Below are 11,802 nucleotides of genomic sequence, written 5' to 3' on the forward strand. Positions count from 1 at the left end.
GTGCATGCTGCCACAGTTTCTGTGAGTTCATATGTTTTCCAGTCCTGTTGTGTCTAGAAGGGGTCTTGTTTTCTTGAACTCTTCCACCAACTGGGGCTCTTATTCTCTAATTTCGACCTCTTCCTTAGTCTTCTCTGAGATGTGAGGAGAGGGATTCCATGGAGACATTTCATTTAGGGCTGAGTGTCTCTCTCTCTCTCTCTCTCTCTCTCTCTCTCTCTCTCTCTCTCTCTCTCTCTCTCTCTCTCTCTGCATATATCCATATATTGTCTGATTGCAAGTCTCTGTATATATTCCAATCTACTTCAGGTGTAAACTTCTCTGACGATGGTTGAGCAAAGCATGGATCTATGAATATTACAGAATGTCATTTGAGGAGTCAATATATTTTTTTAAATAACTTTTTTTATTTGTTTACATCCCAAATGCTGTCCCATGGTCCCCCCTCACAGAGTCCCTCCCACCATTCCTTCGCCCTTCCTCCTCCAAGAGGGTGGACCTCTCTACATATCTTCCTACCCTAGCACATCAAGTCTCTGGGAATCAATTTATTATTGATTTGTTCTTTTAGCAGAACTGTAGTATTTGGTTTTGTCTTGGGTTCCTGGCCTATCTAGTCTCATGTTCTTAGCTCCCTAAGCATTAGTTATGGGTCATATCTCATGGAGTGGGCCTTAATGCAAATCAGATATTGGTTGGTTACTTGCCACAAGTTTTATACCAGTATTGTACCAGTGTATTTTGCAAGCAGGTCACCCTTGTAATGGTTCGAAGCTAGGTTAGTGTTTGCCTTTCTGCTTTGGTAGATACTCAAAGTATCTTCCAGTACCACAGATATTGATCCAGGGGTGTGAAGGCTCTAGGTGGACACCAGCTTGACTTTTTTATGTTCAATAAGTTGTGCAGATATTATCTTGAATAATAGAACTTTGCTCTTAATATGTGGAGAGCTACCATTAGCAAGGCTGGGTTGCTTAGAAGTTCCTATTGGGTCACTTTTGCAGAGAACTTGATTAGATACAACCCATTTCTGGTACTAGAAGTTTCATTTCATGATCATACATGTCCAGTTTGGGCTTTGCCTCTCCTATTATTTTGCAATTTCATTTAAAATATCTTCATATACGTATATAATACAGAAAGCTTTTGCTGTACCTGGTTTCCATATCATTACTTAAGAGGCCCTTAGTTTTAGGTGTCCCTGTTTATTTCTCTCTCCCATCCTTCCCTTTTCTGTGTCAGCCTTCCATTCCAGTCCTTCTCATTCTGCCCGATCCACCCATAAGTATTCCATTTCTTCTTCCCAGGAAGGTCATTCTCTCCCTTCTAATACCTTACTAGCTTCCAAAGTTCTGTGATTATATAGACTGTAGCTTTTCTTATCAGTAACTTAACAGCTTGCCTCCACAAACAATTTTTTTTGAAGGTGGGGGGTGGGGAGGGTTCTGAGTTACTCACTCAGAATGACTTATTTCTAGCTTCATCAATTTACCCTAAAATTTAATGATTTCATTTTTTAAAACTGCATAATAATCCGTTTTATAAATATATCCCATTCTTTAATTACATTCATCATTTGAAGGATATTTAATTTGTTTATTTCCACTATCTGGCTATTATGAATAGAGCAGAAATGAACACAGTTGAGTAAGTTTCTCTGTAGTAGGATGAAACATACTTTAGGTGTATCAACTCACATTTGAAAAACTAAATTTTCTTACATGTTTTTGAAACACTAATACCTTAGATATATGCTATCATCCCATTTTATCATAGATTCCTTACTTAGAGGAAGTAAGGAATTAATGTGGGAGAATAAGTTAACATTTTTTTTAATCCATCATTGAAATGACAATTAAGAGACTACCAGATTTTTGCAGGTATGATATTCTGCCTTAGTTTAAAGTCTAAGATGCTTACAGTTTGAGAAAAAAACTTAGATGAAATCATCCCTAATCTTAAGGGATCAGTTTTCCTGAAGAAGCTTCCTATGTGTAGAGAGAATATTTTAAATGATAGAAATTTTTACCACTAGTCAATAATAAAACTTAAAATAATATGTTATAAATGTTTGAAGACAAAAATTTGCCATGACTTCCATCCTTAATCTAATTATAAAAAGACAGAGAAACAGAAATCCAGAAGAGGACTATACTGTTAAGGTTTCATGAGTAGAAGCCCCTGTCACAGCTAATAGACATAACCTCAAGTAGGTATCTTTTTCTTAGGGCTTTTACAATCTTTCTGCTCCCTGCTTTTTTAATGTTTCTTATGTTTAAGTGTAGGAATTATGTTGAAATTTATCAGTTAGGGTTGGACACCCTGAATTTTGATCAGGTATAGATTTCGTGATAGTCTCAATCTACTGAAAACATAAGCTTTGATGTGGAAAGAAGCTACAATATCATAGCTCAAAGCTAAAAACAACAGAGATTCTGATGGTCATTTCAATAAAAAAATGGCCTCCATTGTCTCATTTATTTGAATACTTAATCATCTGGGTGTGGTACTACCTGAGAATGAATAGGTGTGGTTTTGTGGGGTTGGAGTATGTCCCTGAGGGTGGCTGTTGTGAAAAACACTGTTTCCTGAATTTTTTTTCTCATTATACCTTTTACATATAGAAAGGCTTCTGATTTTCTGTACATTAATTTTGTACCATGCTAATTTGCTGAAGGTGTTTATCAGCTGTGGAAGCCTCGTTATGGAGTCTTAGGAATTTTTTATATATATATTAAATAGTATCATCTGCAAATAAGGATAATTTGATTTCTTTCTTTTCTATTTGAATGGACTTGCTTCCCTTCAATTTTCTTATTATTTTAGCTAAGACTTCAAATGCTATATGTTTCGTACTTTATTAGAAACATATTGAGTTTCTTTCTGTTTAGATGATGTTAAATGTTGCTGCAAATCGTCTATGTTATGTTGTGGTGTATCCCTTGTATCTTTAGTTTCTTTAGGACTTTTATCGTGATGGTGATTTTTGTCTAAAGCCTTTTCTGCATCTAATGAGATGATTATATGGTTGTTGTCTTTTGTCTGTTTATGTGATAGATTATGTTTGGATTATGGTTATCCATTTGCATATGTTGAATTATCTCTGCATCTCTTAGATGAAGCCAACTTGATCAAAGTAAATGGTATTTCCTGATGTATACTTGAATTCAATTTAAAATTATTTTATTGTAAAATTTACAACTATAATCATAAATGGTATTGGTCTGTAATTTTCTTTTGTTGTTTTTGTATCCTTGTATGATTTTTGTTTTAGAGTAATAGTGGTTTCATAAAAAGAATTAGGAAATGTTCCTTCCATTTTTATTTTGCAGAATAATTTGAAGAGCATTAGCACTAGATTTTCTTATATAGTCTGGTAGAATTCTGTGCTGAATCTATCTGGCCCTGGGCTTTTTGAAGTTGGGTTATCTTTTTAAACTATTACTTCTTTTTCACTAGAGATATTTGTTTTGCTTAAATTGCTTATTTTGTCCTGATTTTACTTTAGTAGGTTGAATATATCAAAGATCTTATCAATTTATTTTAGGATTTTTAATTTGCTAGAATGCAGATATTTAAAACACCTTAGGATTTTGTGAATTCCCTGTTACTTTTTGTAAGGTACTCCCTTTTTCTCAAATTTTAATTTGGGTCTTTTCTGGTTTTGGTTAACTTTGATAAAGGGTTGCCACTTGTTGTTGTTGTTGTTGTTTATCTTCTGTTTTATTTAGTTCTGCCTGAGTTCAATTACTTTATCTGTTTACTATTTTCAGCTATTATTTTGCATGACAAATTACAGTAAGACCAGGCACGGGTCATCATAACAAGGCTGGACAAGGCAACCCAGAAGGCAGAAAAAAATCCCACAAGTAGGCAACAAAAGTCAGGGACAGCCTATGTTCCCTCTGTTAGGATTTCCACAAGAATATCAAACTACTACTCCATAAAATATATGAAGAGGATATAGGTCAAACCCCTATAGGCTCCCTGATCTCTGTGAGTTCCCATGAAACTCACTTAGTTAATTTTATGAGTGCTGTTTGAAAGGGATGAATTAGGCTAATTCTATGACAGGCTTCAAATTGGCAGTTAAGGAGACTAGGCCTAAATCTGTTTCCAAGAACCAGGCAAGTCTAGGCAAGCCCAGGCAAGTCAATTACTTAGAAAACCCTCAGGCAGGCTTCAGTCAGCTAGTCAAAGCCACCTGGCCTGAGGCAAGGGCAATGGGTCAACAACAGTTTCCAGACTTCCCTAGCTACTGTTTCCAGCTGCTTGCGTCAGTAATGGTTCTGGAATTTGTATAGAGATGAACCCAACAGTTTAAGATAGTAGTCACCTACCCGGGAATTCCCCTAATGTATTTTAAACTAGGCCTGAGCTCACTTTGGGGTCTCTCTATTTTAGTAATGGTAGACCCCAACATGCTATACTTCTGCAGAATAAAACACTCTTTGCGTTTACATACTGTTTGAGTCTGGGGTATCATTTTTCAGGGAATCATGTCCCTGTGGTATATGCCTAACCTTTCTGGTTTCTCCAATTCTTCCTCCCCATCCTCTGAAGGACTCCCCAAGCTCTGGCTCTGGGACTTTGTATCTGCACCCATTTGCTGGAAGAACTCTCTTTCATGGCTCTGGTCCCAGCATACTCTATAGGCAGAACAAACTATAGGTCAAAAGTTTTTTGATTGGGTTTATGTCCAATCACTCCACTTCAGGTATTGTCTGTTTACAGAAGATGTCAGGTCCAGGCTCCATTTTCTCCATTACTTAGTGTCTTTACTAGGGTTATTCTCATAGATTCCATAGATACTTCATTTCAGTAGATTTCTACCTCACCCTTAAATTTCTCTCAGTATTTTCTTCCTCCACCCACCTTCTTGGGTATCCCTGTGTGACCTTGGTAGGGTCATAGTGACATGGTTTCTGTCCTTAGAAAGGGCCCCAATGTGAACTTCCATGAGTACTGTGGGTCTAAAGCTTGTTTGTGGAATAATGTACATATTTTCTGGACCCACCAGTAGGACTCTTTCATTTTGAGGAATGTCCTCTCTGTTAATGTTAAATGACTCCATGATAATTAGAAACAGCAGGAGTCCAGCATTCGAGGGTGTGGCTATGTCTCAACAAAATGGCAAACCCTAGGACCTTTAGGACAGCCCTTAAGACTATGGAAAATAGCTCTAAATACATGGGTTTGAAAATATATATTTTCTCAACTATGCAAAAATAAGGATGCAATATGAATTATATAAAGGGCTTCATGAATCTAAAGAAATAATAGCAGCTGCAGGATGAGCCAACTTGTTAGAAAATTACTAAGCAAGGAGATATAGAGATAATGGAGTAGTAATGGCAGGACATCCCACCCAGTTATGCTTTGTTTGTTTGTTTGTTTGTTTGTTTATGCTTGTAAAAGGGAGATAGATTTCAGAGTTCAGGATCAGACTAGAACAGAATGAGGCTAGGCTCAGGCATGGTGGAAATGAAAATTTCAGGGCAGGGTCCCACTCAAGTAGCTTATTGACTGTGATTAACAAAGGCAGCCAGATTTCTGATTTCTTTTGCAAAATAGCCTTCGAGACATCTGTATTTTAATATTAAATTATCATTCCCATGTGCCTAATATGAAAAAGCAAACAATTCACCAAGTTCCTTGAGTGTTGTCAAAGACTCATGAGCATAAAATTCAATAAGGGTGACTTTTACTGAGGTTTTGAATCCCAATGGTCTAAACCTAATGAAATATATATGACCTTCATCCAAGTTTCATTGAAAATTTTAGAATATATAACATCTTAAAGGAAAAAAGGTCTATGACATAGATATTTACTTAAAGCAAGAAATTGGCATCAGTTTTTATGAGGAAGAAATAGCTGTGGCTACTTGCAGTATAATTTGTTTTACTCTCAACATAAAAATGAGATGAACCATGTACATAGAACTATATCAGTAGACCTAAAAATAAGATAAACCATGAACTTAGAGCTACATTAGTGCTCATGGTATCTAGGCATCTTAAACCCTGAGGGAAAAATAATGGGAATTAATACTTCCTTTTCCTCATACCAGTGTGTAACCTTAAGGTTATAGTGTTAGCCTATATAAGAGGTAGAGAGTAAAGGCATAGAAGGCTTCCAACTCCAGTGAAGCATCTTCCTGGATTCAAGAGCCTGAGTAGGACTTTGCAGAGATGCCCCCTTCTTTGATTCAACCCTGCTCCTGTAAGTAACTGTTTACCAAATTTCTTCCACTCAGCTTAGGTACTGAATTATATTGCAGAGGTGGTGGACAGTTTGCTTTTCTGGTGTTATCCTTTTCTTATCATGAATGAAGGACATTGATTAATAACTAACCAGGAGAAGTAAAGCCCAGTGGATCTGAGAAACATTTTCAAATCATTATTCTAGGAACAAATACACAGTGCATTTATGGATCTTTGTTACTTAAAAAGCAGTAATCTTAGCCTAGAGTCATGTAGCAGTGTCAAGAGAAATTTTTCATTTTCTTAGGAGACTGAAATAGAGAATGTGAACGTTACTAACACATTGTATGAGAAATCATGATGTTTCTGCATAAATTAAAATAGTCATAAGATACCAATAATATGGAATGATCTACCTCAAAAAGTCATAGTTGACATAGATATGTCCACTTATGACAGTTTTTTTTTTACAGTGTTGATATTTAGCCTTCTCCACCAAATAATCAGAAAAAAAAAGCAGCTAAGGAACATCAATTATATTTATAAGTCTTCCCTTTTATCAAGACATTTTGATAATATTACAGAGACTCCTTCTACTCGTAGGATTATTGTAAACAGCAAGTTCACACAAAAGGAAAACACAATGCAAGCTTTGGGGGAAAACTCTTGAATAGTAATATTCCAGTAATCAATGGATTCAGTGTACAGAATTCTTCTTCTGAGAGGATTCTGTTCTTCCTCAGGATTAAGAAGCAGGCAGTCATGTGCTTATTCCTAGCAGGCAACAAGACTTGGTTAAAGGTGTTGTGCCAGCCTTGCAAACATGCTCTGTTCCCATTGAGTGCAAAACAAAGTCTTGCACAGTGTGACATCTGATAGTGTAAGTTCTCAAGATATTAACTACCTAAAGAAATGGAAGTCATTCCATTCACTTATAATTAGTGGAAGTCCCAAATGCTTGGAAATTTCAGAATCATGTCTGACAGAAATCCAAAGATGTGAGAAGTCACCTACTTGTCAAACTATGCATTTGTTCAAATTAGTTATTTTGTTGCATTTTACAGTGGAAGATGTTACTCACTCACTTAGCTTTTTTTTTTTATTGGATAGTTTATTTATTTACATTTCAGATGTCATCCCCCTTCATTATTTCCCCTCCCTAAAAACTTCCCTATCCTGTCCCCCTCCTCCTTTTTGCTTTTATATCATTTTAATTACATGCAAGTATTAAGGTCAGTTCTAGGTTAAGGAACTAGCAATACAATAGATGCAAATAGTCAAGGAACAAGCAAGACAATAAACACAAATAGTCAAAGAACAAGCAAAGCAATAAACCAAATTCTGTGAATACTCCCATGATCACTGTTTCTTAAGGGCTTATAAGGGTGACCAACTACCCTGTCCTAGCCCAAAGCCATTTTCATGTCTAAAGCCCACTTCCTTGTTCTAGCCTAAGATTTGGATTCCTGCCTGAAATTACTTCTTTGTTCTAGACTAATGTGAGATGTCTGTTTTGCCTGAATCCCACTTCCTTGTCCTTGGCCAGCGTCAGCTTCCCTTAGTTTTATAATGCCAGATCATACAGAGGAGGACAATGGGCAGGGATACTATTACTGTTGAAAAACCTCAGATGAATATCTCTCATTGTACACAGCTTCTGTTCTTTATAGCAGGGACTGTCCTGATGCTGCTGGTGTCAAACCTTTTCCTGTGGGAGAAGGTGTCTTCTGCACCCATAAATGTCAGTGAGGCTGTCCTACATGACCTGAAGAACTTGTTTGATAATGCCACTGTACTTTCTGGAAAGATTGCTAAGCTTGGTGTAATCATGCGCAAAGAATTTGTAAGTACCTCATTATTTCATGACTTTATCCTAAAAGGGAATTTTCCAATTGAGCAGTGCATTACACGATAGTTTAACAGAAAGCATCGTGAAACGAGTTTTTAATACTTCTTTCAAACATAAAAGAAGATAGATGCTACTCAAAGGTGGAAAAGGGAGAATTGGGGCAGTTTCATGATATCTCAAAAACATACGAAACCATTCAATAGTTTTAATTATTTGCCTCTATGTAACTATTCTAAAAAAAGGTCTCATATATGTAGTTCTGACATAAGAACCTAAAAGATATTGCTGGTGAAGAATTGTGACTTCCTTACCTTGTTTAGAGCAGGTCAGTCTCTATGGTATCATTGCTTAGCACACTTCAGATGTCATAAAGGACAAATGTATTATGAGGAGTTGAATGGAATGAATACAACTAATCTAAATTTGCAAGATGTGAAGATGGGAAGTAGATCTATTGCCTCCTTGGAAATGTGCCGGGCTAGAAGTTGCTTTTTAAAGGTTTCCAGTGCATGAATTTACTCAATGGGAAGACTGAGTTAGAAGTGGGAAGAGGCTGAATGTTATCTGTTTCAAGGTCAATCAAGGAGACAATAGACAAAGCTTCAATAACAGGGATACCTAGAAAGTGTGTCTCTGCATTTGCAATAAAATGTATTTATGATGTTTACATAAATGATTTATTCTGTTCCTTCATTCTTTTTTAGTTCAGCAACTCCTTCTCTTCAGACATGTTCAATAAGTTTGTAAGTGCCTCACTGATTTTTGTCTTGTTAATCTGTTAATCATTGCCTTGAGCCTTGCATGAGAAAGTAGCAAGAACCAATCCAAATAAAACCCTTCCCCAGGTGAAAGAAAACCTCAGCCACTATAAAAAGCTTGGAAATGGGACCGCTTCTGAGAATAGGGTTTGCAAAGAATAAAATAGGTATTCAAGTTATTATCAAATTTATGTTTTATTTTTAAACACTTATGCTTATGGCATAAAATTGCAAAAAATTTGCTAAAAAAAGAAAATTGATTATAAGGTCAAAATATTTACATATTAATTAGTCTTCTTTTGTTCTGAATTTCCTTGTTGCTTAGCATCTCCTAAAATGGCCAACTTTTATGTCTAATGCTATTATAATTAATACAATTTCATTCAGGATTTATGGTAGAATTTAAATGGCATATATATATATATTCACTAGAAATAGAAAGTGAATGATTTTTATAATACTGAGTTATAGGAAAAATGAATTTGAAATAATAGCAAACAAGAAATTGATAAATAATCATATATATTTACTATAGCTTTAGACTCAAATTACACTGAAAGATGAAATTTGGAAAATGCTATGGTTTTACTTTTGCCATGTTTAAGGATTCTCTACAATTTATATAATAAAGCTTTATATTAGTGACAGAACAAAAGAATAGTAAATATTAAAAGAGGATGGTAGTTTAGAAAGTTAGGTGAAAGGTCAAATGAGGTTATTGATTTAAACTGAATATTAGGTAAAAGGTCATTCTGTTAATTTTAGATTTTATGCAGTGCTTATTTATAAAAATTACAGGTCTATTAACAGGATTAGTATTCTGTTTTTATGTTCTTATTTTTAATGAACTCATAACATTCATTTAACTCAAATTTCTTTCAAACATTTTCAGATATTAGATTTGCACAAGAGTCAGGAGAAATTAATCAAGTCTTTTAACAGCTGCCACACTGCTCCCATCAACATTCCTGAAACAATTGAGGATGTCCGAAATACCTCCGTGAGTCTTTTACATTTCTCTTAAATGCAGATGATGCAGTTCCTTGGCTGTGCCATGCTGGCAGGATCTTATGAGCACTGAGAGGGGTGTGGCAATTGGAAAGAGTAGGAACAATGGGTAAGAGTGCGCAGTAAAATGAAACTCATGGTATAAACTTGATTTCAGACAGAAAGCATAATATGTTCAATAATATTGTTCATTATAAAATGTTTTTTTTAACTGTTTCAGTTTTGCAAACTATATGTGAATAACTTTTACATTACTACATCATTTCATCTTCAGGAAATCACTTTTCCATTAGAATAGCATATAGCTATATTTGTTCATATATTTTGATTAAAAACCACATGTAACTATTGTTCTATAGTTCACTTACCTTAATATGGTTGTACAATACCTGTTACATAGTTTGAAGACTTTTTGAAAATGATACACCACACGCTGCTGGCCTGGAAAGACCCTCTGAAACATCTAGTGACTGAACTCAGTGCTTTGCCAGGATGTCCTTATAGTATCCTATCAAAGGCCAAAACGATTGAGGCTAAAAACAAAGACCTTCTAGAGTACATCATAAGAATAATATCCATGGTGAGTAATTTTCTTACCCTCTAATTTTCTCTTCTATGAATGATGTGACTTCTGTAGTGAATGATAAATTTTGAAACACTTCACTTTGCAAGATCTAAAGTTAGGCATCTAACCTCTTCATTACAAGATATACACAAAAAAATAACAAGTCTTCCCTCAAGTCCTCTGTAAAGCCCCTTTTTCTGGGCTGAGTATAATACTCACAAATAACTCATTTAATACTCTTATATCAATGACCTGCTTCCTACGTGAAAAAACTGCCCTCAGTTTTTCGATTGTCCATTGGACAAACAGAAGAGAATGTTCAAGTATCAGAATCCTGGATTACCCTCTGTCTAATTGCAAGTGATGTACTTTATTTAGCATTAAATAACCTAAGAAAAAGTATGTATGTACCTCTTGATTCTAAATAATATAAAGACTTACAGTGTCCTGTGACAGAAGCAGAAACTCATGCCTGTGACTGAAATTTCATGTATAACATTTCCTTAAGTGTAATTCAACATTTAGAAGGGCATAGGTCCAAGGAATACAAACACTAATAATAAGTAAATATCATGTTTGGTCAATAGGTTAATCCTGCAATCAAAGAAAAGGAAGACTACCCGATCTGGTCAGATTTGGACTCCCTGCAGTCAGCTGATAAAGAAACTCAATTTTTTGCTCTTTATATGTTTTCCTTCTGCCTGCGTATGGACCTAGAAACACTTGATTTTCTAGTCAATTTCCTAAAATGTCTGCTTCTTTATGATGATATCTGCTATGTCTCAGAATTTTGAGATATTACATGATCCATCTTTTTGAAGCTTCTTCTAATTTTATGCCCTTTGAATATATGATTAAATCTAATGTGTCTATTAATAAAAAGAGACATCAGATATGTCAAGCATGGAAAGAAAATTGGTTGGTATCTTTTATTCCTTTAGTAATAAGTCTATCAAAAGCATCAAAATCTTCCTATCCAAACCCTAGATGTTCAACTGGCAAAGGATACAATTCATAACTCACTTTAGAACTATATAAAGTTAATGTGGATAAAGTTATTAGAATCCATGAATGAAATTAGTATTAAAAGTACAATATTTTTATTACAGATTTGGAAATATTGGGATATGTTAAGAGAGTTGGCCAGGCCTCTAAGCCAACTTTCACAGTAAAATGCCAGAAAAATAAAAGTAACATGCCACTGCATGATAACTAATTGTTAAGCAAGTTTTGAATTTAAGTGGTGGAGTATGTATGAATAAAGTCGTATAAATGTAAAAAAACTCTCTCTATTTCTCATCTCATTTTCAGCTGTTACTTTCTGAGTTTTTGTCTTCTTAGCAATATTGTAAGTATATTTAATCTAGTTTCTTCAGTCCTTGTCTATGAATTCTCATTTGGTCTAGTTACAACCTATC

General features: G+C 35.0%; 1 protein-coding gene across 2 annotated transcripts; it reads left to right on the forward strand.

Moving 5' to 3' along the window:
• The first annotated feature begins 6,192 nt into the window (after positions 1-6,192).
• LOC117714394 (prolactin-7D1) lies at positions 6,193-11,178 on the forward strand. 2 transcript variants are annotated; one of them, XM_034511127.1, is made up of 6 exons: positions 6,193-6,223; positions 7,875-8,047; positions 8,758-8,796; positions 9,704-9,811; positions 10,220-10,399; positions 10,972-11,178. In XM_034511127.1, the coding sequence occupies exons 1-6, from the start codon at positions 6,193-6,195 to the stop codon at positions 11,176-11,178; spliced, it is 738 nt and encodes a 245-aa protein (XP_034367018.1). The 2 variants fall into 2 exon arrangements, with proteins under 2 accessions (XP_034367018.1, XP_034367019.1); XM_034511128.1 differs by having other exon boundaries at positions 7,878-8,047.
• The last annotated feature ends 624 nt before the right edge of the window (positions 11,179-11,802 follow it).

The sequence above is a fragment of the Arvicanthis niloticus genome, chromosome 8, assembly GCF_011762505.2.
Source record: "Arvicanthis niloticus isolate mArvNil1 chromosome 8, mArvNil1.pat.X, whole genome shotgun sequence".
NCBI lineage: Eukaryota > Metazoa > Chordata > Mammalia > Rodentia > Muridae > Arvicanthis > Arvicanthis niloticus.